Below are 26,172 nucleotides of genomic sequence, written 5' to 3' on the forward strand. Positions count from 1 at the left end.
AGCTCAGAAGAGGACTTGCTGTCTGCAGTCACCGCTTTCACCCTGAAAAGACATTTTGAAGGATTTTACTGGGAGAGCATCCCCCGCGTGGCCAGTTACCCCCAAACCAGAACTGTAACCAATGCAAGAGGGACCTTGAGCCCAGCAGCACGCACGTCTCCTGGTGAAGGGGCCGGCAGCCCCGGGGGAGGTTGTCACCTGGCCACCATGCCCAGCTGGCTGCTGACGGTGTGGGTGCGCTCGGCGGCGCACAGCAGCTCCGCACAGCACTTGGCGTCGGGGCAGTGCTTGGCCACCGCGCGGCCAAATTTAACGAACGCCTGCCCATCGGAAGCGATCTGCCTCGCGCAGGAGATGAGCTGGTCCTTGCTCTAGAACAAAAATAGAGTTAAACGCGTTTGGGGAGAGGAGGAGAGAAAAAAAATACAATTTTTCCTGCAAGGCCGGGGAATGTCCAGGAATCCCAGGAACACTCTGAAATAGGGAAAGGGCTGGACACCAAGGTCACCTCTCATCAGAGGGAAGAAATTTGTGGTGCTTTGGACAAATGCAGCGGGTGCCACTCGTACAAGAGGGAGTAACGCAGGGGTCTGAGCAGCCCCGTCACTGCCTTTGAGTGCACTTTTGAGCAAAAAATATTGTAGTTATGCCTATGAAAGTGCTGGGGTGGAGGGGGTGGAATGCTCCATACCACGATGGGGCCCTTCTTCCTGAGGAACTGGGTCATGTGCAGCATCCTTGTTGCCATATCCTTGGTGACCTGGGACATCTTGTCACTGTCTTCCCTCTCATGCTTTGCAGGGCCACTGGCGAGGGAGGTGCTGGGAGGATGGTTCTGCTGCAGAGACAAGAACCGAACAGATGTGAAGGCTGGAGCATGTGGAGGTGCCAATGCCGAGGTAGTTTTTGGTGAGTGAAGGAGAGGGAAAGCCACTGGCCACCCTGCTGTCCCAGCCAGCCCCTCTTGTCACCCACAGCGGGATCATTGTGTCCTAGTGCCCTGGGCCATCATCTGCTGGAGCCGTTGCGTGAGCTGGCAGTGCCCGCAGCTCAGGTCGTGATTAAGTGCTGCAAACAGCTCTGCTGAGCGGTCCAGGCGGTGTTGCTGACGCCTCTGCCAGCTCCCAGCACCAGCAGTTGTCATGGGAGCTGCTGGTGCTCCCCAGGGTGCTGTGGGGAGCCGAGCTGCACAGAGACAGTGTTTTGGGGAGGGAGAGCAGCGCAGCCCCTGCTGCCGAAAAACAGCCTTGTGGAGGTGGGGTTAGTGGTGCGGGAGTGCCAGTCAGATCAGATATCAGAGCTCAGCAGAATGGGGCAGCCAGGAACCTGATCTCACCTTGAAGGTGGCCCAAGGGTTGGACCGGTGACCTCCAGAGGTCCCTGCCAGCGTCACTTAGCGCTCCGTGCTGTGGGTGACAGCGCTGACAGCCCTCATCATCACCCTGCAGTAAGAATTAAAGGGAAAAAATCCACTGTACCATTTCACGGGCCTCCCAGGCAGCTCCACATCCTCCTCCGCTCCCGCTCAGGCAGGTTCCTGCTGCCCTGGGGTGGCTCAGAGCTGGTGACATCTCGGCCGTGCTGCCGCATGGACATGGGCAGCGCTGGTCCCCCGTGTTCCGCAGGCACTGGCCGATGAGCTGCAGGACATGTTCCCTGAGGCCACGGCCGGTGTGCAGCTGTGTCAGCAGGTAGTGTGCCATCGCTGCCCAGTACCACACCGCGCTGGTCAGGCGGGGGTGGCCTTTGTCCCCGCGGCTCTGCAAGAGCCTCCTGGCACTGCCCACGGCCTCGAATGTGAGGAGCAGGAGGTGCTCTGCAACGGAGAGCAGTTTCTCCTGCGATTGCAGCTCCTGAACGTCTCGGAGGGTAGTTTTGACCCACTGAACATTGGCCATCAGCCGGCTTGCCTTCTCTTCAAAGGCCTCTTTTCTCGTCTCGCTGTCCTCATGAGGGAATGGGGACAGGGCTGGCTCGATGACATCCCGGATGACCCGCAGCTGTTGGGCGTTGACCTTCTCCAGGTGGAGCAGCAAGGCCTTGGCCCTGAGGGCCAGGTCTCTCTGCAGGAGCTTCCAGCGAATGGACAAGCTGGCTGTGGGCAGCGGGGAAAGCGAGAGTGTGCTAGAGGCGTCCAGCAGCGCTTCCACCAGCACCTCCACCTCCTCCCGCAGCGCCAGGATCTCATTGCGGCTGCGCTCGTCGGGGCAGGACAAGGCGGAGAGCCGGGCGGCCTCCTGCAGCCGCAGGGAGATCTCGGACACGGTAGCCAAGAGGCTCTGCGAGCAAAGCTTGTTCTGCACGGCGCTGCTGAGCTCCCTCAGGAGCAGGACGTCCCCGCCGATGAAGCCATCCAGGGTGTGCAGCAGGACGTGCATGCTGACGGCCCAGCGCGTGCAGTGCAGCTCCAGGCTGGCCTTGCCCAGCCCGCAGGAGCCCTCGCAGGATGCTGCTTTCTCCAGTAACGCTTCAGTGGTCATCTGAGCACGCGAAAACTTGGCTTGCACCTCTAGAAAGCTCTCCCAGACATCGGGGGAGATGAGATTTCCCTTGCTACAGGCCATGCTTGCAATGTCTCCTGCAAACTGAACCGTTCCTGATAAAGATGTCATGGTTTCCTCTAAAGCCTGTTCGCCGTGCAGAAAGTCAGCAGACAAGAAAAAGCCAAATGCTTGCTGGGCCAGACTATACCAAGGGCCTGCCACGGCTGCCAGGCACTCTTTGGTCTCACGGATCCTTTCGGAGAGCATGAGCGCCGTTTGGAGAAGGCCGCTTGGACCACGGAGCTGCCGCAGGGCCGTTTCCCTGGCCAGGCTGATGACACGCGGTGTCAGCGACGCGATCATCCGGTGCTGCCCCAGCGCCTGCATCTGCAGAGGCTCAGCCACGGGCAGCGCTTCCTTCGCCGCAGCGACACAGCCGCCGGAGAGTTCCAGCAAGGCGGAGCAAGCGACGTCGACAGCTGCCATATCGTGAGCTCGCGTCGCTGCCAGGAGAGCCGTGATGACAGGGTGCGCATCTCCTTGCCGTGGAGCGACATCCGCGTGGAAACCACCTGGTTGTGAAAGCGGAGGATTTGGGATGTCTTCCTGCACCACAGTCTCACCCGTGATGGTTTTTAGCCCAGCACGCCCTGGGCTGAGTTCAGGCCCCTTCGCGACGTCAGCATTTCGCACTTGTGCGCGCAGAGGGCTGAGGATGTCAGGGTGGTTGGCCCCATCCAGCCCGTCACACACGCGGCGAGCAGCGTCCATCAGGCCGCTCGCTGCCCTGGAGAAGATGTCCCTGGTTTGGAGGCGGGAGGGTCCCTCTGGACAACGGGCCGCAACCGCTTCCAGCTCAGGGATGGAGTTGGCCAGTTGCCTGACCCAAACCAGCAAACCGTTCCTGAAAATGGGGTCTGTGGCTCTGTCCACGTGCCGGGTGGTGGCTCCCACCATCCACCGCGCCCAGCTGGAGAGGCGAGCCACATGCCACCAGAACATCTCGTGGTCCTGGCATTCCCAGGCCGTGTCACACCGTTCCCTGTCCTTGGCCATTTCTCGGATGGAGAGCTCCAGGAGTTCACGCACACCGACCGTCTCCTCAAAACACCGCAGGAGACCTTCCCTTGCTCCAGCCCACGTGCAGTACAAGGAGCACAGTCGCTCAGCAGCACTCGCCTGCGATGTGTTTCTGCTCATTTCTGTCAGCAGCGCAGGGAGACGGGCAAGGAGGCTCTGCAAATAATTCACCCACTCCCCAATTTCTGTGGTGGTTTGGGTTTTGGTGCACCTGGCCAGAACAAAGTCTGTCACTCTGAGCATCTGCTGGGCATGTGTGAAGAAGGTGGCAGTGAGGGGCTGAAGCTTCTTTAAAAATCCTCCTGGTCCTGCTGGAAAACACCCTGTGGCAGTGAGGTGAAGGGCAGCTTCAAGCAACGGCCTCAGGGGCTCCTCACCCTCAAAGGTGTCGAGGACTTGGCACAGAGTAGCCGTGAGCACTGCTTGGTCGAGGGTCTCCAGCTCCTCCCTCATGCTGTGCCGTTCCTTCTCCAGGCTGCTCTCCCCTGCCTGTCCCTCCTGCTGCCCTACATGGCCACAGATGCTTTTTCTCAGCTGCAGGAGAACCCAGCAACGTTTTGCCAGCTCCAGCTTCAGATCTGCCCTGGACGTGTTTGCCAGAAGCATGGAGTAGAAAACCACGGCGTCCACGTGAGCACTGAGCTCGCTGCTGGAGCAGCGCAGGGGCTGCGGGTGGGAGAGCAGAGCCAGCAGCTCGCTCCTGTGCTGGGAGAAGGTCCCAGCTCTGTCCTGCGGCTCCATAGTGCCGACGAGCAGGGAAACGAGCTCTTCGATGGTTCTCTCCGTCAGCTGGAAAGCTGAGTCCTTGGAGAGCTTGACTCGCCGATCCCAGGAGCATTTCAGGTCACTGCGCTTGGCTGCATGGAGCAGAGGAACGCACTTCTGAAGGAGCTGCAGATTTTGGGCCAAGCTCTTCTGTCGAGGACAGTCTCCCAGTTCCTGGAGGCGCTTTGCTGTCAGATTGCCGAGCAGCAGCAGAGCCTCAGAAAAGGCGCGGAAGGCAGCCAGGAGCCCTGGCGTGTCCCCTGCATCCCGCAGCGTGCTCAGGCGCTCCAGCAGCCAGCTGGCAGCCTCAGTTACCCTCCTCGCCCCAGCAGCGTCTTCAATCTGAAGGATCTAAGCAGAAAAAAAAAAACCCAAACAACTGGTCAGAGTGGGTAAGAATCCCTGTTCACAATTTCATCCCTTATGCAAGCAAGATGACACTCGAGACGTGTTTTGCTCAGCAGACCGGCCGCAGCGAGCACACGGTGAGGAAACCACCGGTGCAGGGTAGTTCGTACCTTGACTGTCTGCGCAAGAAGCCTCTTTGCCGCCGCAGCCAGCTGTTCCCGGTGCCGGGGGCTGTCCGGCTGCCCCTGCAGCTCGCCGGCCGCCAGCAGCACCCACCGCCCTGCCAGGACCAGCGACTCAGCCACCAGATGCGTCTCCTCCTCGCACACCTCGTCACCGGACTCCTGGGCCAGCCTGGAACAGAAGCCGCTGGGCTCAGCTTTACCATCCTGTGAAGAATGTGCCAGGCTCGGGCTTTGTCTCAACAATTAGCCGTGCCAGACCTGAACTGGGCTTGGACTGGCTTCAGCCACGTTTGCAAACTGGTTCAGAGCCTTTTCCAGTGGCTGTGGTTCACTTGGAGCCAGGGTGGAGCGGCATCGTCACCCAGGGGCCAGCGCCCGATCTGTGAATTTCGGCTCCCAGTTTTACTGAAACATTCAGTAAATTCACTGATGTGTTCAGTCAATTGTCCCGACTGTGGCTTTAAGGTGTTTTCACCTTAAACTTTGCTGTTTGAGGTTTTGCCGACTTTGCCACGTCCCTTCCAAGTGTGTATCCCTGCTTGTCCCATCTCTCCCTAATTCTGTTCCACATCCCTTTCTCCTCCCGTTCCCCCTCCCCAGGGCGCAGACAGGGAGCAGCAGGCAGGATCCCTGCCCGTTCCTTTGCCACCCTCCCTGCTCCTTCCCATCCCAAAAACCTGCCCAGGAAACATGCAACAAACCCACCTTCTTGCCACAGCAGCGAGTTCTTCGGTGGCTTTGGCGAGTTTCTCCGCGTTCTCCCTCAGGCTGGGCAGAGCCTGACAAATCCCCTCTCCCCGTTCCAGGGTGAGGAGCAGGTGGCAGAGCTGCACGGCCATGGGGCTGAGGATCCTTCGCGTCGCTGGCTTTTCCATCAGCCTGAGGTCGTGGAGGTGAAAAGGCTCCATGTGTCCTGCCTGGAACGGCGACGATTTGGGGTCCTTTGCCCGCGGCGACGGGGTAGAACAGTAACGGGGACAAGGTGAGCGGTGAGATGTGGTGATGCTGACGGTACCTCGGACACAGGGGTGCTCCTGGGCAGGGCTGTGAATCTAGGGCAGGATTAATTACACCTTAATTACCATAGTGGCAGGCAGGGCCTGCTGCTGGGGTGTGCGGCATGGCGGCCTGGGGAGCCTGGAGGTCTCTCTCCTGCTCCCCCCGTAGCTTTCCAGGCCAGGGATGTTTTTGGGGGGCTGGGGGCCGCCTCTCCCCGTCCCGCGGTGTCCCCTCCGCGGTGTCCCCTCCGGCGTGTCCGCCGGGCGGGGGGTGTCGGTGTGACAGGCCGCGGAAGCGCCAGCGTCGCCATGGAGACGGGCGCAGCGCGGTGACGTCAGTGCGGCGCGCCGGGCGCGGGGCACGCCGGGAGCTGTAGTCCGTCGGGAGCCGCGGGCGCTCAGCAGCGGCCCGGCCGGGCGGACCCGCCGCCCGCAGGGGCCCAGGCCCGGCCCTTCCTGCCCGCCATCCCGCGCTGTGCGGGGACACGGCGCTCCCGCCTCAGAAACATCCGGCGATAGGCGGCTTTATGAGTAAAAACCCCCAGAGGGTCCCTGCTAAAGCCAGGCCTGCCCAGACCCAGGCTCCCGCCTAGGCCTTTGGCCTTTGGTTCAGCGGCTGGTGCGGCTTTATGTGGTAAAAAATAGAGATTTCACCCTTTTCCTTCTCCCCTGGGCGTTCGGGCCGTGTGGCGTTTGTAATCCCTGTAAGGGGGGGACTTGTCGCACAACGCGGGGCAGGAGATTAAACACAGTCACGGTTTTGCCCGTTCTCCTGGCGTCTGTGTCCCTTCGATGCAGAGCGTCCGCCGGGAACCGTCACCCTCTGGAGCCCGAGCGCTGCCGCGATTCCACGGACACCCAGAACGGGAATTAAAGCAGAACCAGAGCTCAGGTTGGGATAAATCCCCTTCTTTCCAGCACGCTCTGTACGCACGTTTTTTGGGAAGCTTGTGGATGAATCGAACTTTATGAAAAAACCCGAAACTTTATGAAAAAACCCAAAACTTTATGAAAAAACCCAAAACTTTATAAAAACTTTATAAACCCACAGCTGTGCGGGTTTCCACCCTGGGCAGGGGCAACAGCTGAGCGGCTCCAGCTGCAAATGTGCCTGCTGCTGGTTTTTACAGAACCTGCAAAACGGGAGAGTTTCGAGGCCGCCTCACCGTCACACGCCAACCGTGGATGGCGAGTTGATGCTGCTCGTTCCACAGCGCCGGAGAGAAACCCCCCAGGTGCGTGTTATTGTCCAACATGCATTTGCACCAGGAATTGTGCAGCGTGCAATGTGAATTGTGCAGCATGCATTTGCAACGCGGATCGTGCAATGTGCATTTGCAGCGTGAGTTGTGCGCTATTTATCGTGCAGTGTGCAACGTGAATTGTGCAACGTGCATTTGCAGCGTGGATTGTGCAATGTGCAACATGCATCTGCAACATGAATCGTATGCTGTCATGCAGTGTGCAACGTGAATTGTGCAACATGCATCTTGCAGCGTGGATTGTGCAATGAGCAACATGCATCTGCAACATGAATCGTACGCTGTCATGCAGTGTGCAACGTGAATTGTGCAACATGCATCTTGCAACGTGAATTGTGCAACGTGCATTTGCGACGTGAATCCTACAATGTGCAATGTGAATTGTGCAATGAGCAACATGCATTTGCAATGTGAATCGTGCAATTTACAGCATGAATCATGCACTATCGTGCAGTGTGCAACATGAATTGCGCAACGTGCATTTGCAACGTGAATCCTACATTGCGCAACGTGAATCGTGCAACATGCATTTGCAACGAGAATCGTGCAATTTGCAGCATGAATCATGCACTAAGTATTGTGCAGTATGCAACGTGAGTTGTGCAACATGCATCTTGCAACATGATTTGTGCAATGTGCATTTGCAACATGAATCCTACAATGTGCAACGTGCATTTGCAACATGAATCCTACAATGTGCAACATGCATTTGCAACGTGAATCGTGCAATTTGCAACGTGAATCGTGCGCTATCGTGCAGCGTGCAACATGAATTGTGCAACGTGGATTTGCAACGTGAATCCTACATTGCACAACATGAATCGTGCAACATGCATTTGCAACAAGAATCGTGCAATTTGCAGCATGAACCATGCACTATGTATCATGCAGTGTGCAACCAGTTGTGCAACAGGCATCTTGCCACACGAATTGTGCAACGTGCATTTGCAACGTGAATCCCACACGAATCACGCAACGCGCAACGTGCATTCACAACACGAATCGTGCGGTTTGCAGCGTGAATCGTGCGCTGAGCATTGCGCATTGTGCAGCGTGAATTGCGCGACGTAAACCGTGCGACGTGAGTTGTGCACCGCGCAGCAGCTTGCAACGCTGCGCAGGCCCCGCCCCCGCGCCCGGCGGTGCAGCGGAGGAAGAGGAGGAGGAGGAGGAAGAGCAGGAGCAGCAGCAGCAGCAGGAGAAGCAGCGGAGGCCTGGGCGCCATGGACAGCGCGGGGAAGGAGCGGGAGGCCGTGCAGCTGATGGCGGAGGCTGAGAAGCGGGTGAAGGGCTCGCACTCCTTCCTGCGGGGGCTCTTCGGGTGAGCGGGGGGCACAAAAACGGGCTGCGAAACGGGGGGTGCACGGGCTGCAAAACGGGGGTTGCATGGGCTGCGAAACGGGGGTGCACGGGCTGCGAAACGGGGGGTGCATGGGCTGCGAAACGCGGCTTTCCTCCCCCGGCTCCGCCTGGGTGTCCCGGGGGGGACACGGACCCCGGCCCCCGCTGCTGCCGGTGGCTCCTTTTCATTGCGGCTTTTTGCCCAAAATTCGATTTTCCTGGCGATGTGTGAGCTGCACCCGGAAGAATTTTGCAGAACAAGCAGCTTTGCCCGCCCCCCCCCCCAAATCGTGTCGTCTTTATTATTATTTATTTTTAAGAAAAGGAGCATTTACGGAACGATGCTCCTGCGGAGGCCTCGGGTGTTTTCTAAACACCAGGCTGGAAAAATCTGGTGCCTGCAGCGCTAAAAAGCTGAAGTTTTAAAAATAAATCCCCCCCCCCAGCAGATTAACGGGGCAGGGCCGCGGTCCTGGGGCCTAATCCGGACAACAAATTGCCGAAAATCCTCCCAAGCGAACGGGCGGAGATTTCCAGGGGCACATTTCTCATTTTGTTGGGCTAAAAATAGATGGGTTTTGCTTTTTAAGATGGACAAGGAGGTGGCGGGTGACTCTTCTCTGTGTCCCCCTGGGAAAGGGGGTGCCCGGGGCTTTGGTTCCTGCAAAACGCGCCTCTCAAGGGCACGAAACCCCCTCCCGGGCTCAGCACTGAGATGTGAGCGGCTGCCAGGGGGAGGAAGGGAGGAAAAAATAAGGTAGAATGTGCTGTTTTGAGCTGCTGTGCTGCAGCGCTGCCCGGGGTCAGCAGGGCTGTGCCCTCAGGAGCTTGTGGGATAAATCCCTGGAGAAATCTGCGTTTAATTAACAATAATATTGAGCTTCTCTCTCAAATGAATCAGCCGGTTTGGGGAGCCGAGTCACGCTGCCAAACCCCGGCACTTACAGCGCGGAGTCCTTATTTTGCAGCAAGTTGTCCAGCGGCTCTTTATTTTTAATTTGCTTTATGTTCTCGCAGGGATGCGGTTTGTCAACCAGAGTTTGCTTTTTTGCGGATGTTTTTGCTCAATGTCTTGTGAGGCTCTGATGAGGTGGCCCGAAAAAGAGGGACCCGGGTCGGGGGGCGGATGGGGTCTTGCTCCAGGCTCCAAACTTTTTAGGAACATCGGTTTTGTGTGGCTTTCCCCTCTCTGAGCAGCGCAATGCTCCCCATGCATCTTAAAATGAGGGTGATTGGCCTCGTTGAGCCCAGAGGGGGTTGTGACGTCCCCAACCCTATTTTTGGTCCCCGTTTTGGGGGCATTTTGTTCCCGTGCGGTATCAGGGCCTCTCTTGCTGCATTTCAGGGGCAACACGAGGGTGGAGGAGGCCTGCGAGATGTACACCCGAGCGGCCAACATGTTCAAGATCGCCAAAAACTGGAGTGGTGAGTCCAGCCCCCGCTTTTTGGGGGGATTGCTGAGTCCCCAGCATCTTCCTGTGGAGTTTTACATCCCGGGATGGTCCCTGTGGAGCTGCAATTCTTCTTCCCATCCCCAATTTAAATATTGGGAGGGTGGGCAAAGGGTGGGACCTGGGTGTTCCTGGTGTTAAATCATCCGGGGTGCAGTTTATTGTTTTAAAATGAAATGTGCTTCTCGTGCAGCCGCAGGGAACGCGTTCTGCCAGGCGGCCAAGCTGCACATGCAGCTGCAGAGCAAACACGACTCGGCCACCAGCTTCGTGGACGCCGGCAACGCCTACAAGAAAGCGGACCCGCAAGGTGAGGGCAGCGCTGCGGGGGCGACACACGGGGGCTTCGGGTCGGCGTCATCCGTGGATCCTCACCGCAGGCTGTGCGAAAGCCATGAAACCCACCCAAAGCGGGATCCCTGCCCGCAGCCCCGTCCCGGGTGGGAGGGAAATGGAGCGACTTTGGTGGGGTGAGGAGGCAGGATCTGGATTCTTGACGTCTGGTGGCAAAGAGCAGGGTCGTGGGTTTGGGGAAGATTCCCCTCACCCTGCTGAGCATTCGGGGACAAACCCGCCCACCCACCCACCGCTGTCCCCACGCCGCCCTGCGCCAGCGGGTGAAGAAACTCACTCGGCTGATAAAACCATTCTTAAACCCCCCAAATTTCCTATAAACCAGCAACCTGGGTGTTTACGAGATCAGCATTTTGAATTTTGAGGACACAGCCTGACAAGCCCGGGATACAAGTCGTTTGTATTTGGCCCATCCTAATTTTGATGGTTTCTTTTCAGCGTCAGTTCAGAGCGTTTTGCAAAGTGGCAGGTTGTTGGGTTGGGTGAATTCGCGTTAGATGTGACGTTCCATCTGTGGGTTTTGGGGGTCGCGAACGCTGAGCTCGGCAGCTTTACCTCTGATTTTTGGAAGGGGGGGAGGCCTTGTCCTGGGTGGTGTGACGCGCCGGCTGACTCTGTTGTTTTTCCCGAACACTCATGCTGCAGAGGCCATCAACTGCTTAAACGCAGCTATCGATATCTACACCGACATGGTAAGCAGCTGCCCCGGCAGCCCAGGGAGCTGCGCGCGCCTAAGAGATGTGGCCAAAAACGCCAGTCGCGCTCTCCCCATCTCACCCACGCCTCTGCCTCCCCTAGGGCCGCTTCACCATTGCCGCCAAGCACCACATCACCATCGCCGAGATCTACGAGGCCGAGCTGGTGGACATCGAGAAGGTAAAGCCGCCGGGCGCTGCGCCTGCGTTTCCTTCGCCAGCTCCCACCTGGCATCGCTGCCGAGCGATGGTTTTACCAGCACGGGGCAATCTCTGTGCCCCTCTGAAGCGCCCGGGTGAGAAACCTTCCACGCCAAAGGGGTTTTTCACATCTGGAAAGCACTTTGGGATAGTTTAGTTATTTTCTGGTGCACCCAGAGGCAGCTGCTGTGAGTTTGAGCTCACAGTTCAGCACCGACCCTCTCTCATTCCCGTAAGCGAGGGCCCCGCGCAGGGATCCTGCGGCAGCTCAACTGGCTGCATATCTTCTGCTTCAAATGCAGAGCACAAATCTGTGGTTTCTAGATATTTTCTGGACAATCGTTTGCTTCAGCTCCACTTCACTGGATCCCACCCGTGTTAACGACTTCCGTGCTGCTTCTGCGTGGCTGCAATCCAGCCCTGCTGCGCCGGGGCGGTTCTGTGCAGCGATTTATTCGGTCACGGCGAAGCTGCAGACGCCTCGTCACGCTGCCATGGTCCGCATTCTGTATTAAACCCGCACGGGAGTTTGGGACGCTGAAGTTCTCGGTCACGTTTCCCAGGGCGGGCTCGTGTTCTGAGCCGCTGTTTCTGTCCGCAGGCCATCGCGCACTACGAGCAGGCTGCCGACTACTACAAGGGCGAGGAGTCCAACAGGCGAGTGGGTTTGTAAAAGGGTCATGAGAGGGAAGGGCTGGGGATGGGGACGTGTCCTCGCAGGCTCCTCGCCCGCCTGACGCTTCCACAACATCCTGTGGTGGGACCTTGCCCAAGTTGTGCTGTTTCTGTTGAGGTTCTGGTCCTGCACTGGCCCAGGGTGCCTGTTTTGGGACAAAGGGGACACGGAGGGACCTGACACCAGGTCCCTGCTGAGCTGCAGGTCCTCGTGCCTTCCCCTGTGCTTTAATTCTGGCTGCTAAAAAAAAAATTCCTCCGATTTGCAGCTTTTTGGTGCTACTTCTATACACTCAGTAGTCCAGGTAGCACTGGGAGGTACCAGGGCACGGTTTGTGTTTTCCCCCGGGACACAATTAGTTTAATTAAGGCTGGGGTTGATTGCAGCTCGGCCAACAAGTGTCTGCTGAAGGTGGCGGCGTACGCGGCGCAGCTAGAGCAGTACCAGAAGGCGATCGAGATCTATGAGCAGGTGAGGACGCGCCTTGTGCAGCGGGGCCAAAATTCACGGAAAACGAGAAGCGGGTCAGCGTGTCGGCCTCTGCCTGGAGCCTCCGAATCTTACTTATTTTGGGGCTGATTCTGCCTTTAGGAGACATGGTTTGCCTCTTCACTTTTAAGAGTTGCTTTACTTACCCAAGGTGTTTTTTTTCCCTGAATTCTGTTGTTTCTAGAGAAAGGCTGGGGAAGGAAATATTAATTACACTTTTGATCTTAACATGGGTTTCTGATCTTGCTCAGCTTTAGTCAGAAATCTCTGGCTTCCCAACAGCTTTTTGTACAGACCCGGGCATTTTTTCCATGGTCTTTGTTTGCGTGATGGTGCTGTGTGTAATTTTAACCAGCCGTCCTGTTTTTAATTCAGTTCTTAGTGATGTGGTTTCGTTTCCCAACTCTAATATTACCTTTTTTTTGCGCCGAGGTCGGAACAAACACGATGGATAACCCTTTGCTCAAGTATAGCGCCAAAGAATATTTCTTCAAAGCCGCTCTGTGCCACTTCATCGTGGACGAGCTGAATGCGAAGGTCAGTGGCCTCAGAGCCCTTATCCCAAATTTCCCACGTCCCTTTTCATGCCCCGTTGCTGCTGCAACGCGCTTTTGTGCGGCTGTTGCGGGGACTGAAGCTTGAGGTGCCGTCGCGTTGGGTTAGATTTGCCGTGAACGCTTTCCCGAGCGCTCGGTGTGGTTTTAGGACCAGAAAGCAAAAACTGAAATAAAAATCAAGTAGTTTTGTGTGTTCTCTCTTGCAGCTCGCACTTGAGAAGTACGAGGAGATGTTCCCTGCGTTCACAGATTCACGGGAGTGCAAGCTATTGAAAGTGAGTAGAGTCAGGATTAAAACAGTAACTACACGTGAAAAACACTGCTGTGTCACCAGGGTGTGGACTTGGTCATTTATTCCAACATTTTACAGGACGTCAGACTCGCTTTGCGTTGGATTTGAACCTGACTTGTGGAAGTAGCTGCAGCAGAAATGATTATTCACTAACTTAAAAAACAAACCAAACCCTACAGTATTTCAGTGTTGGTGGCGGGTGGTTTGAGTGGGTTGCAAAGGGACCAGACGTGGGAACACGCGGTAATGGATTTTTCTAATTTTTATCGGTGTTTTCCTAGAAACTGCTGGAAGCGCACGAGGAGCAGAACGCCGAGGCGTACACCGAGGCAGTAAGTGATCCCCGCTTCGCTCCGCTCGCAGGCAGCAGCTTGTTCCTTTTTTGTCTTTTTTTGTGTGCGCTGTTCAGTGACCTTGCAGAGCTGCCGCCAGCCCGGGCTCCAGCACGTCCCAAACTCCAGGCTTTACAATTCTCAGTTTCTCATTGCGAGTTAAGTAAAGATCCTGCCTGGTTTTGCTCTGGCCCTTTTCAGTATTTGATGGGGGCTTAAAGTGCTCTGTGTGGGTTTGATTAGATTTATTTATTGTATTTTATTATATTGTATTTTATTGTATTGTATTTTTTTTTTTTTTTTCTGGGAGGACTAGAAGCTTTTAAAGGTCTTACTTGAGGAGATGCATGCTTCTTTTGCAAGTCTCGCTTGCTTTCTAATATCTCAGTTTAACCCCCTTTTATTTTTTCCCTGGCAGGTGAAAGAATTCGACTCGATCTCGCGGTTGGACCAGTGGCTCACGACCATGCTGCTCCGCATCAAGAAGTCAATCCAGGGCGAGGGGGACGGGGACCTGAAGTGAGGCGCAGGGTGACGGCGCAGCCCCTGTCGTCGCGTCACAGCCAGGGACGCTCTGGGATCCGTGACACCGTATTCCGCTTTATTTTTGTCGCTTCCAAACCCCATGATGTGTGTGTTTCTTTAGTGTCCCGCTCTGTGTCGCGAGGAGGTGGGCAGGTGGGGAGGCGAACACAGCACTTCTGGCAGAAATCCCGGCTTGGGTGGGTAGCTGTGACCCCCAAATCTGCACTTTCCCCCCCAATACCGTTCATTTCAGCGCGTCCAGGTGTTGTCCGCGCCAGCCTGGTGCACAGAATCGCTTCTGCTCTGTTGCTGTGGTGTCCCCGCTCTCTGTTTCTCAAGGGACTTGTTATTTTTTAAGGGATTGAGCTTTTTTACCGGTGCTGGTGAAAGGCTTTGTGACTTACTCCAGCGTGCATGCGTGTGTGTGTCCCGCACAGCTGCGGCTGTAACTAAACCCTGAGTAGGGGCTGAGCGAGCGCCAGGACTGCGCAGTTTGGGGCCAGCCCTCCTTACCGCTCTGGCTTGGAGCTCAGAGCTCATTCTGTTAGTCCAATTTTAAAATGTAAGTTTCCTCTCTATTTTCTTGGCTCTATTTTTCCATTTTATTTTGTGCTGCGTCCCCTCCCTCCCACCCCGAGATGACTTGACCCGAGTAAGAATCTATTTTTCTAACTTTTGGTTGATGTGAACTCTGGGTTTTGTTTCTGAGCCCTTTGCTCTCGGTGAAGCCGCCTCCATCAAAGGGGGTGACCGAGACATGAGGGGATCCAGAAAAACCTGGTTTGGGTGTCTGTTTTGAAAAGGTGGAGATAAAGTTTTAAAATTCCTGCAGTAATTTTAGAAATGTCTGCACCCGAGGCTTTTTTGTGCAATGCTTTGTTTAATTAGAGATGATGACGGTACCTGTAGACGTTGGGGATGTGCAGTTTGCCGGGAGAGCCCTCACTCGTATTTCTCTGTGCTGAAGGGATTTCCAGCTGCACCACAGACATGTAAAGAGTGAAAAAGTTCATTGCTTGATTTACACGAGCGCTGCATCTCTTGCTGAGGCGATTGTCTCTGCTTGGATTCTGGCAGCCACACCACTTCCCTCGGGTTTGGTTTTCACCTGGGTAGTTATTTCAGTAGAACGGGGTTTGGCTTGTTTGTCTAAGGGGTTTAGTTCTATTGAAGTGGTACTTTTATCCCAAAAAACCACTCCTGGTACATGCCAAATTATTTAATTATTTTCCTGACTGGTCACGGATTTTCTGTAGGCCGGTCTGTGTAACGGGAAGGCAAAGCTGTGCAGAGCTGGCGAGCTGAGCGCGTTAGGAAATGCTGCTCATTCTTCCACGCTCTTCCCTTTCTTCACTTCTGGGCCGTTTTTCAGGGTTTTGCTCCCAATCAGCCTCTGTCCACAACAAAACAATCGCTGCGGCTCAGCCCGCCACATCTCGTCTCTGTCCTCCTGCAAACTTGGCAAAGAAATACTTGAAATTCCATTCAGCACGTGGTCCCAGTCTGTCCCCCGAGCTGGGCGCAGAGCTCAGCCTAAGTTCCAGCTAAACCTGGATTAGCTGCAGATTTGATCTTATTTTGGCCAAGAGGGCTCAAAGCCGTAACTGCTGCTGCCCTCACCTGGGCTAAAAGGAACCATTTCTGTTTAATTTACCTGTTTTGTCCTGACTTGTATCAAGCTTTGGCGCCTGGGTGAGGGCAGGTGCAGGCTGGGAGGTTTCCTGTCCGACCACAGCAAGTCACTTATTTCTGCCTTTTTTGTTCCCTTTTCCAGTTGTCAGTATTAGTGGAGCAGGAGCCCCTCCCCAGGGGTTGCGCGGTCTGTCCCTGTGCTCGGGAGTGAAGATTATTAAAATAAAATGTTAGTTCCGTATCAGCATGTCCCCCAGTGTGTTGGTGGTAAATTGTGACAATCTGCCACTCTGCTGTATCCCCCCCCAGTACACAACTCTCTACTATGGAAACTTATTAATGAAATGGCCTTAGCAAGAATATGTTTTGTGTGAATCTGTACATTATTAATAAAGTGAGAATCATGAATGTAAGGAGTGATAAATGTTCTTTCCTGGGAAATGCAAAAGGCTGAAGCTGGACCCAGCCCAGCCTTAGGGCATGGAAACATTTCACAGGAAAAGGTCAGTGGTAAGATTTCAATATTTTAATAAGAACAGTTCATATGAGTAACTCACTTCTGTGCGCTCACCGAGTACAAAAGTTCCCCCAGCTACAGATAGTAACGCTCAGACTTCAAATATTTCAACAGACTCTTTACATTGGTCATGGGGAACACTGAGCTCCGACAGGAACATCGCGCTTGAATAAATATTTCAAATATAACCTCTTGGAAATGTTCTCTTTTACAAAAAATTCCCTTTCTCTAGATTAAGTTACCATTCTGTCGTCACGCACCAGGCATCCCTTTGAGGTCCAAAACCAGCTGCATGCCACAGCTCGGGCGCAGTTATTGCTCTGCCAAAGAGATTGTGCTCACCTCTGCGCTAATGCCACCTTTGTCTCGCAGCTTCAGCCAACAAAGCCTCTGCGGAAATACTACAATATTAAAAAAAAGAGAAACGGAAAAGCGAGCCAGGAAAGGAATTAGAAAAGCTCCAGGAATCTGCTCCGGAGTTCTGAAGCATTAAGCAAAGTGCTGTGAAGTCTCAGCTGCTCCCAAAAACCAGAGTCACCCCAGGCAGCTTGTTCTTTGCCAGCAACAAATATTTCAAAGATCCCTCCCCTGTTCCAAAGCTTTCAATATCTGGGAAATAAAGACCTAAATCCCTCCAACAACAGTCCAGTGCCTTTTTCACTTCTTTGCATCTTTTCATGCCATTAGTCATACAAACCCTGACTGCCTCCCGGTCGTAAGGGAATTTACCTCTGGAGCCTCTCACGCCACTGGAATTTGCTGTAGTGACGCGACAGCAAAACTCTAATTGTAGGACTTCATTTAAAAGTAAGCCTGCAGCTCTGAGCAATGAACTGATGGTGGAAAAAACAGAGCATTGCTGACCTACCCAGACCAGCAGGAAACGGCTTCAATATTACAGACACAAATTAGGAGGAGAACAGCAATAAGCGGTCTTTCCGCACAAGCTTTTCCAGCACCGACATACTTTTCATAGACAAGTTTTACAAGAGATGTTTTGGTCTCTTAATTGCCAAGTTCTGAAGTGGGAGGAGTTAGAAGATTCTGGCTTTAATGCAAACGTCCAACTGCACCAGGCTTCACCGAAAGGCAAAAATAATCCCCCACCTGTGCAGCTGCAGCACTGGGCTCCTGCTTGCCCGTTTGGCTACTGGAGAATTACAACTCCTGGGAGGAAGCTCCAGGAGTTGCTCCCACTCGTATTCCCAAGGAGCGAGCTGGCTCGCTGCTGGAATCTTTGGCAAAAGCAGAGATAAACCAATGTTTCCTGAAAAAGCAATTGAGCCAAACTTACGTATGAATTCCCACTAGGGGAAAAAAAACCCACAAACCAAAACAACCCAAAACCACAATTAATTTTGCTAAGCTACCAGGCTGAGAAACACAACGTCGTTTCTCATGATTGTACGTGTCTCATCAAATCAACCATAAATCCACCTCGCACCTTCCCACAGCCGCCTTCTCGTAAGGAATAGCTTTCCTGGGATTTCTGCCCCCTCTCCCACCACCCGCTGTGGCATTACCCTGCCCTACGATGGAGCTGCGTGCCTTGGAGGCAGATAATGCGGTTTTTGAGGGAATTCTGGAGATCCAGTGCACATTTTTCACGTCCAGCCCTGCTTCCCCGGTTCCCTTGGTGGGTTGTTGGCAAAGTCCCAGGACTGTACAAAGGGCGCAGCTTTACCCGGCTGGGTAAATCCCGGATTATTGCATGTTGAGCAGGGCGTGCAGCTGGGGCTGGCCGGAGTCACCCTGTGTGTGCAGCACGGTCAGCTCGCCCAGCGCCGTGCCCACCAGGGCTCCCTGCGGGCCGGGGGGCCCATCCGACTTACAGTCCGTCCCCGGGGCGGCACCGTTGTCCTGCAGCGCAGTCACGCTCCCTGGCAAGTTCTGGTAGTGGCCGTTTTCGGGGAAAGACAGCAGCTTCTCCGGGATTTTAGGTGACGCGTCGTATTCTTCCTCGGGTAGCTCCGTTTTGTGTCCTTCGTCATTCTTAGATGCTCCTTCGACAATGACGAGGAAGGACTTCCAGGGTGTGTTTTTATCGTGTATCTGAAAACAAAACAAACAAACAAAAAGTCAGAAGGTTGAACACGTGACGAGTGTCTGGGAGGCAAAAACTTGGAACCACCTCACACCTGGTGCTGGGAGAAAAGGTCTCTATTTTCATCCCACCTAAATATCCCCCAAATGTCAGTGTACACCCAGGCACCGATCTGTGAGCTCCCTATAAAGCATCTAAGGGGTCCAGCAGAGAGGACAATTCGCCAAACCCAACAAAAACCGTGGCCACGGAAGAACGTTGTAGGAGGACGAGGCTGCGAGGTCCGTACCGACGCGTGCCGCCGCAGCGTGGACTTGTCAGTGAAGGTTCTGCCGCAGGCGTTGCACATGAAGGGCTTCTCCCCGGTGTGGATGCGGTGGTGCCGCTGCAGCGCGTTCAGCTGCGTGAACTGCTTCCCGCACTGGTCGCAGCAGTAGGGCCGCTCGCCTGCAAACACAGCGATTCAGCCGTTAAAGCAACAACATCGGGGTGTTACGAGTGCTGCTCGCTGGGGAACGTCACGTAACCCCTCCACTTTATGAAATGATAAAGGCACACACAAGCATCTCCAGAAAAATAACAATGCTTTCAGAATTCTCACAGTTGGGTAAATTTTGACACATCCAAAGCGAGCAGATACTCGTGGAGGAAGAGCTAGGCCCACAGCCTCCATAACTCTGCACAACCACTGAAACCTCCGCATTTTTTAACAGGTATTTTCCATTAACAACTGAAGTCCTGCCCAGAACACAGTTTCCTATTTCCAAGGTATGTTCTGCGAGCGCTGCTCACAACCACCCAGTTCTCCCCCATCCATCTTGCTGCAGTCACTGTATTAAGCACTTTTTGAAACAATGACACATTTACTCCTTCCTTGGCTAAGGCAGAAAAAGTGACACCGAAAAGCTTTGTAACAGGTACAAGCGGTGTCACAAAAAGAGATGAGACTCCAGAACAGGAAAACCAGCTGGACATCAGCACTGCCATGCCCATGGCAACAAATTTGGGAAGTTAACAGGGAGTATTGGCAAGGACCCTTCTACAGGGTGGTATTTATTACAAGGTGAAAATAATCTGAGTATTTGCAACCTGCTGTATCGCTGAATCACGTGGACTTTGAGAGAGTGGGTAAGAAAACTTAAAAATGGACACTGAAGAGAAAATCCATCAGGAGAAAATGTAAACGTCAAAGGTGGAAGAAACACCACAATGTGCACAAAACGTGTGTGCAGGGCAGGAATTCAAGTAATGGGGAATCCTAGCTGAGAAATTCCTTGTCTGAACTGAACACCTGTGAAGTTTACATCTTTAAATCATGATTTATTTTTTTTTTAAACCCAAAAGAGCAGCTTCTACCTGTGTGCACTTTGATGTGCTGGTAAAGCGAGTTCCGCTGTGCAAAGGTTCTGAAGCAAACTTCGCATTTGAAGGGCTTGGATCCAGTGTGGGTCCTGTTGTGGTGCTTCAGGTACTCCTTGGAGGCGAAGCTCTTCCCGCACGTCTCACACATGAAGGGCCTTTCCCCTGCAAGGAAAAGGAGAATTATAAAGGAGAATTAAACCAGCCCTCTGCACCAACACAGCGCGGCAAGTCTCTCATGAACGGCCTCCGCCTCTACGCAGGCAATCTTAATTATAAATTTCTCTTCTTGCAATTATATTTTGTTGTGATTTAAGATTTTCTGCCACCCACGTGTAGTTAGGAGTTACTGGCACACAGTTTTAAGGCAGGTCAATTAAGAGGTGCAGAAATACCACACAAAACTCATGGGTGGTACGAAGGGTCAACCCAAACCACCAGTTCATACTCCAAAGGATACCCGGGAGAAGGACACGTGCTTTTAAAAAGATTTCTTTGCACATCAGGCTCAGCCAAGCCAGCTCTTTATATTCCTTGGGCTAACTGCTCTGGACTTCTAGGGAAATCATTGTTCTCTTGAATTCAGCCCAACCTTTTATTGATGGCCGATCTCTGGCTACTGAACAAAAAGTAGCTGCAGTCCACACTCAGGGCATCAGATCCCAGCCCGATGGGAACCGCTTTTCTCTTTAATCAGCTCCTTTTACTTTCTCCACTCTCTGCCTCTCCACCTGTAGGAACCTTTCTCAGTAAAATCCTGTCTAGGGATGAGAATATCTGTTTTTATTTAAAAACCAACGACAAAAAAAAGCGTTTTCTGAAAGAAAATGAGATCTCCTGGTTTGACAGCAGGCCTCCCCCGGTCCGAAAAGCCTTACCTGTGTGACAGCGTTTGTGATAAATGAGCATGTGGTTCTGGGTGAACCTGGCACCACACTCATCACAGACAAAAGGTTTCTCACCAGTATGGATTCTGAAATGAGAAAGCGACGTTAAAGCACCGAGCTACAGTTCTCCCCTTCTCAGCACAACACAAGTCGTCCTCATTTGTGACTGCTCTCTGAAGAGCAACCACACGTCTGCACAGGATTTCAGTGTCTTTTAAAAATACCTTCGGCTGAGACAAATTCTGCATTGTGGTTTCTGTGGTGCAGCTTTATTGCTCAATAGTGCAGGTGCTGCACCATTGAGGCCCAGACCCAGAAACTTCTTTAGGGTAAAACCAGATTTTTAAAGGTAAAAATTGAGTAAAGTTTAGAAAACTTGTATCCAGATAAGACAGACTGAAAAAAAAAATGTAACTGTCTTGAGATGGGAAGTAAAGCAACTTTATATTGCTGACACTATCAATAAAACATTCCACGCTGAATGCAAGCAACATGTTTCCTGGCAAGCGGCTCCTGCAGAGTCACCGGCTGCTCTGGAACACGCGGCACCCAAGGAGTGGAATAAAAAGCTGCTGTTTTTACAGTTTTTCCTGCTGTCGTCCCAAGCAGCGCGATCGCCGGGGAAAGGCTGTGTGTACACCAAGGGCTCTTCACAAAATTGCTGCTGGGGCCAGTCTACCTTAAATTTTTGAGCCTGTGCAGACGTCAGGGCTCTTTTGAACAGTGCGGGGTGAACGCAGCTAAGGGAGGCTGTTTTTCGTGCTAATACACACCAACAGGAAGAGCACAGGTGTAAAAATATACGCAAAAAGGTGAGAAATTCTCAGTGTCACCAGTGAGGACAGCACTGAGTTCAGCATTCAACAAGCTTGTTGAATAGTCGCAGTGGCACACAAGGGAGAAGAAACTCCAGATATCCATCTCTGAGATACAAACTGATCCCATCAGCTCTGCGCCGGTGCCTCTGGGGCGTCACTCACCTCCAGACGGTGACGTGTCCCCTGTTTCCAATCACATATCAGTAGTTTTCTATGCTTAGCACCCAAATCTGGTGTGCTTGAATTTAATACACAGCCAAATCTTTTTACAATATTTTCACCCCTATTGCATAACATTTTTCTATTGAATACAAAGAGGCATTCAAATGAGCTGAAATATTTATAGCCCTAATCCTACAAATAATTTGGCGCGGGGGTTGCTTTTCTCACGGGAAACATCCCATCGACTGTTAATGGGTCTGCTCCCGTGAGAAAAGTCAACTCCGGCAGCAGCCCACGTGCCTCCGTGGGGCTGAAAGAAAATTACAGCAACTCCCTGCACCTGAAAAGCAGAAAAAAATTTTTTAAAGTAATGTTTTACATCCCCACTTCACTTGAAGGCTCCAAGTGTGTTCCAGGGGACTCTGCTTCTCCCCCCAGAATCTAACAAGGCCAGTGAAGTCCGTTCATACCTCATGTGTGTTTTAAGTGCAGAAGGCTGAGAAAATTTAGCCTCACACTCTGTGCACCCATAAGGCTTGTCGCCTGTGTGCGTCCTTTCATGGAGCCGCAAGGCGGTTTTGGAGCTCAACCCCTTTCCACACTGCTGGCACTGATGACGCTCCCCACCACCCTCATGAACCTGGAGAATGTGCCTCTTGACGTCCTTCTTCCTCTTGAACTTCTTACCGCAGAGCTCACAAGGGAAGTGGCGCTCGCTGCTGTGGACGTGGCGCTGGTGGCTTTTGAGGTTGCACCGGTTGGCAAAGGTCTGGCCGCAGGTTTCGCACCGATAAACGATTTCGGCCGCGATGCCGTGGCTGTGCTTGATGTGCTTGAGAAAGCTTTTCTCGTACAGGAACTCCTTCTCGCACGTGCTGCACTTGAAGTTACTGCCTCGCTGCTTTTTCTCCTCTTCAGATTTTTTCGGGTTGTCTTCCGATTCAAAGTTGCCATCGCAGTCTTCACTTTCAGGTTTGACGCTGTTCTCCGCTTGCTCCTCCTCCTCCCTCTCCATATCACACAAATCCTGCTCTTGAGGATACATGTTTTCTTCAACAGCAACCTCTGTATTCTTCTGCTGCTCCCTCAGCCGCCTTGTGTATTTCTTCTTCGGGATTTCCACAAACACTTTCCTCCCCGCCAGCCTCCCGCTTGCCCTTCTGATTTTGGCGTAAGGAGGCTTCGGCATTTCCTTCTTTTTGTCCATTTTCTCTTTCGATTTGGCAGCGGGCGCCTCGGGAGAGGCTCCGTTGCTGGGCCTGTCTGCCGGGGAGCCCAGAGGATCCGCGGGACAGTCCGTCTGCTCGGCTTCTGCCACAGCAGCGGCTTTGGACTCAGGCAAAACACTCGGCTGAGCAGTGCTCTCCTCCTCAGAGCTCTGCGATTCGGAGAAGTTCTGCAACTCCAACAGCACCGACTCAAGCATCTGCTTCTTTAACTGGAAGCAGGTTTCCGAGAGGTCCAAGCACTTCAGCTTTTCAGCTATTTCCAGCATCCGCTGCACTCGGTCTTCTTCCACTTCCACCTTGGCAGTGTAGACAAACTCAAGGAAGGAAGCGAAGTCAGCGACCTGGACCTCGTTGAGGAACACGATGGTCCTGGGGCTGTCCATGGCCTGCTCGTTGAGGAACACCTCCTTGAAAAACTTGCTCGTGGCCGCCAAAACCGCCTTGTGAGCCACAAACTCAGCCCTGACGCCCTGGTACTCCACGTTGACCGTCACGTCGCACAGGTGGCCCAGGAGACGCAGCTGATGCATTTCATTCAGGAGGTTGATGGGAGAGGACTTGGATTCCAGTAAAACCGCATTACTTTCCATCTTTCTTCTCTCTGCAAAAAGCTGTTAACAACATCGCATGTTAGTCAACGAAACTCCACGGTTTCAGTTGCCAAAAGCCACATCCAGACTTTGGAGAGCGCTTCACTTCAGATTTAAGCACTTAAGGTGCTTGAGCTTAAGAGACCAGACTTTCAAAGGAGCATTGTGGAATGTCTGGCTACAAGTACCGGTTTCAAAAAGCATCACCCTAAGCGCTCACATCTAGAAACATGTCACCAGTCACACACGGAGATTTCTCTGAAGTTAATTTGAGTTTAAATCTCTACTGTAGTTTCACGTGAAACGCTAAAGACTGTTTGAACCTGTAATAGGGACAAAGCAAACAGAGGAAGATCAAAGGAAACCTTCTCATTAAGGCATGTGGAATTAAGAAATTATTCTCCCTGCTAATCAGGCAGCAGGAGAAAGGTAAGATTAAGTGAAAGTTAACTGCAATCCTAAATAAACACTTCCTTAAACGCGCTTTCGAGATAAGACTGTTAAACAAGACTGGGATAAAATTCCAAATGCTTAACCGACCAAAGCACAGGAGCCTGCAGAATCATATTCTCAAACTGCAAACCTAAGAAATCCTAGAACTCTCTCAAAGTGTTGTCTTTTTTTTAAAAAATTATCACTCAAAATGGACTTACGTCCTCTAAATTTTGCATGCCCATTTGCAGCCGTACAAGGGCTTCACAATTTCCACAGACATTTAGGTTACATTGCATTTCCCAGTAACGTTTTAAGCTGCTCCAAAGTTCTCAAAGTACTGAGTTTTGGGGGTTTTTTTAAATGTTTGACCTGAGAACAATCAATATTTCTGTGAACCTTGAAGACACTCTGAGCAACACCCCCTCTGCAATCTATTGAATTCCACTGTGTTCCTAACAACTCATACAAATGCTTTTTGAATCTGAAATATTTCTTTCCACTTCCTAAACATTAACTTTCCTCTATACACATAGTAGACTTGCAGTCATTTAGATACGGGACACTAAAAATCTTGCTCAGAAAGATAAAAAAATAGCGTACAAATGGAATAAAGTTTACGTAACAGTAAGGAAGCCATATTAAGCATGAAAGAAACATGGGAATAATAACTAAAAAATTAATAATAATTAAAATAATAATGTTAAAATAATAATTTAAATAGTTCTGCTAACGTTATTCTAACGAATACCTAAACCGCACTGTTACTGAGTTTTACTACACCTAAAGACCCAGGAAGGGGATAAAGAATCGCTGGTGCCAGCCCAGAGCTCAAAACATCCCAAAACACTATCCACTTTTACAAACAAACCCCAATGACACGCTTCAGTTTGGACAGAAACTGTCTATGAACGAGAATGACATGATTTGACTTCTGACTGAAACACCAACTCTCACAAATAAACACAAAAGATGATGTTTAAACTTTGCTTCCCATTCTCCAGAGTCACCCTGCGATGTTTTTCCTCCCAGTTGCACAACAAACTGGCACTCCCAGTATCGGAGGGTGAATTAAGCAAAAACTCATTGAATGCTTTATCTGAAATAACCAACAATGTAAAAACCTAACTTTTTTCCCCAGTACAATTATTTTTGAGCTCCTTATCATGTTATTTCACAACTACCCGTCTATTTTCCATCTGAGTGCACACAAAAGCTGCGGTCACGTGTAGACACCAGCGATCCCCAGCAGGAAACAAGAACCCAAATCGCCACCGCCTCCCGCTGGGGCGAACATCCCGTAACTGTGCTGAGGAGCTGACCACAGCGCCTGCGTTCACAGACACATTGTGCTAACTCCTTTTTTTCTTTCTTTGCTTTAGATGACACAGAGGACCCCAGGGGGAGAGCACAGGGGCACCCAGAGACACGCAGCCCCCAGCCCAGGGGACTCCTGCATGGTAGGAGGACGTGGAACCATCACACGCTCCCAGCAACAGGGCCAGCCGCCCACCTCTTCCTCAGCACACTGCTCCCTCGGCCTCTCCTGCTGCCAGAGTGGCCCCATTTTATTCCTCATGAAGAACAAAGAGACCAAAAAAATGGAAACAAACCCAAACCAACAAAACCCTGCATGTTTTAATGTAATATAGGTCACTGGATGTTGAGACCCCTGAAGACTCTAAATTAAACTGTTTGATCTCGGAGCCACAAAGCTCATTGTGCCACTATTCCAGGGACTCCTGAGCCTGCGCAGACTGGAGGTGTTCATTTGTAACGCAGGTTTTCTCTCCCCCTTGTAAAAAAGAGCGTGGAATTTACACTGCGCAGCGGCACTTAACCATTCTTTGCTGTGGACACGGAATGCCAGCTCTAGAAAACGTCCAGCAAACGGTAGGTGCACCTCACCCCGTGGAGTTCCCATTTTGGGCCTTAAGTAAAATTAATTAAAATAAATAAATTTTTAAAAAGCAGCAGCCCCCCATCATACACACACACACCCCCCACTCTCTCCTCCGGGAGGGCTGGGAGCGCGTCCCGCGGGCCGTGCCGAGGGGACAGGGCCCCGGCGGCCACTCGGCTCTGAGGGGACGGGGAACGGCGCGGGGACGCGGCCGGGCCGCCCGGGGGCGGCTCGGGGACAGCCCCAGCGTCGCTCCCCGGCTCCCGCAGCCCGTGCAGGCCTCTCTCGCCCCGCACTCACCGGCAGCCCCGCGGCGGAGCGGAGCGGGCCGGGCAGCGCCGCTCGTCCCCTCACAGGCGGCGGCCGGAAGCGCGGCCGTTGGCGGGGCAGTGCGCAGGCGCGGCGGCAGCGCGCAGGAAGTGGCGTCACGCACCGCGACAGCGTTGCTAGGCAACGCGGCCCGGCGGGCCTGCGACGCCACCACGTCGCCAAATTGAGTTTTCTACAGTTAAATCTACGCGAATAAATTAGTTACGGGATGGCCGGTCACGTTATCTTTATTTAT

At 52.8% G+C, this 26,172-nt stretch overlaps 2 protein-coding genes across 3 annotated transcripts in view; one reads left to right on the forward strand and one right to left on the reverse strand.

Moving 5' to 3' along the window:
• The first annotated feature begins 6,288 nt into the window (after window positions 1–6,288).
• On the forward strand, window positions 6,289–15,317 carry NAPB (NSF attachment protein beta). 2 transcript variants are annotated; one of them, XM_065632779.1, is made up of 13 exons: window positions 6,289–6,751; window positions 6,990–7,094; window positions 8,174–8,442; window positions 9,808–9,887; window positions 10,107–10,223; window positions 10,913–10,959; window positions 11,066–11,143; window positions 11,765–11,820; window positions 12,226–12,310; window positions 12,761–12,865; window positions 13,092–13,160; window positions 13,459–13,509; window positions 13,928–15,317. In XM_065632779.1, the coding sequence occupies exons 3-13, from the start codon at window positions 8,345–8,347 to the stop codon at window positions 14,030–14,032; spliced, it is 891 nt and encodes a 296-aa protein (XP_065488851.1). In that variant the 5' UTR covers window positions 6,289–6,751; window positions 6,990–7,094; window positions 8,174–8,344; the 3' UTR covers window positions 14,033–15,317. The 2 variants fall into 2 exon arrangements, with proteins under 2 accessions (XP_065488851.1, XP_065488852.1); XM_065632780.1 differs by lacking the exon at window positions 10,913–10,959 and having other exon boundaries at window positions 11,765–11,828.
• A 646-nt stretch (window positions 15,318–15,963) lies between these two features.
• Window positions 15,964–26,172, reverse strand: part of GZF1 (GDNF inducible zinc finger protein 1) — a 53,735-nt gene continuing 43,526 nt past the window's right edge. Inside the window, exons 10-15 of the mRNA XM_065631517.1 lie at window positions 25,908–26,076; window positions 21,924–23,293; window positions 20,465–20,559; window positions 19,584–19,751; window positions 18,517–18,674; window positions 15,964–18,235 (exon numbers count right to left, since the gene is read on the reverse strand). Coding sequence (XP_065487589.1) covers window positions 17,888–18,235; window positions 18,517–18,674; window positions 19,584–19,751; window positions 20,465–20,559; window positions 21,924–23,293; window positions 25,908–26,076 — 2,308 coding nt within the window. The 3' untranslated portion in view covers window positions 15,964–17,887. The remainder of the gene's footprint in view (window positions 18,236–18,516; window positions 18,675–19,583; window positions 19,752–20,464; window positions 20,560–21,923; window positions 23,294–25,907; window positions 26,077–26,172) is intronic.

Source organism: Caloenas nicobarica, chromosome 3, assembly GCF_036013445.1.
Source record: "Caloenas nicobarica isolate bCalNic1 chromosome 3, bCalNic1.hap1, whole genome shotgun sequence".
NCBI lineage: Eukaryota > Metazoa > Chordata > Aves > Columbiformes > Columbidae > Caloenas > Caloenas nicobarica.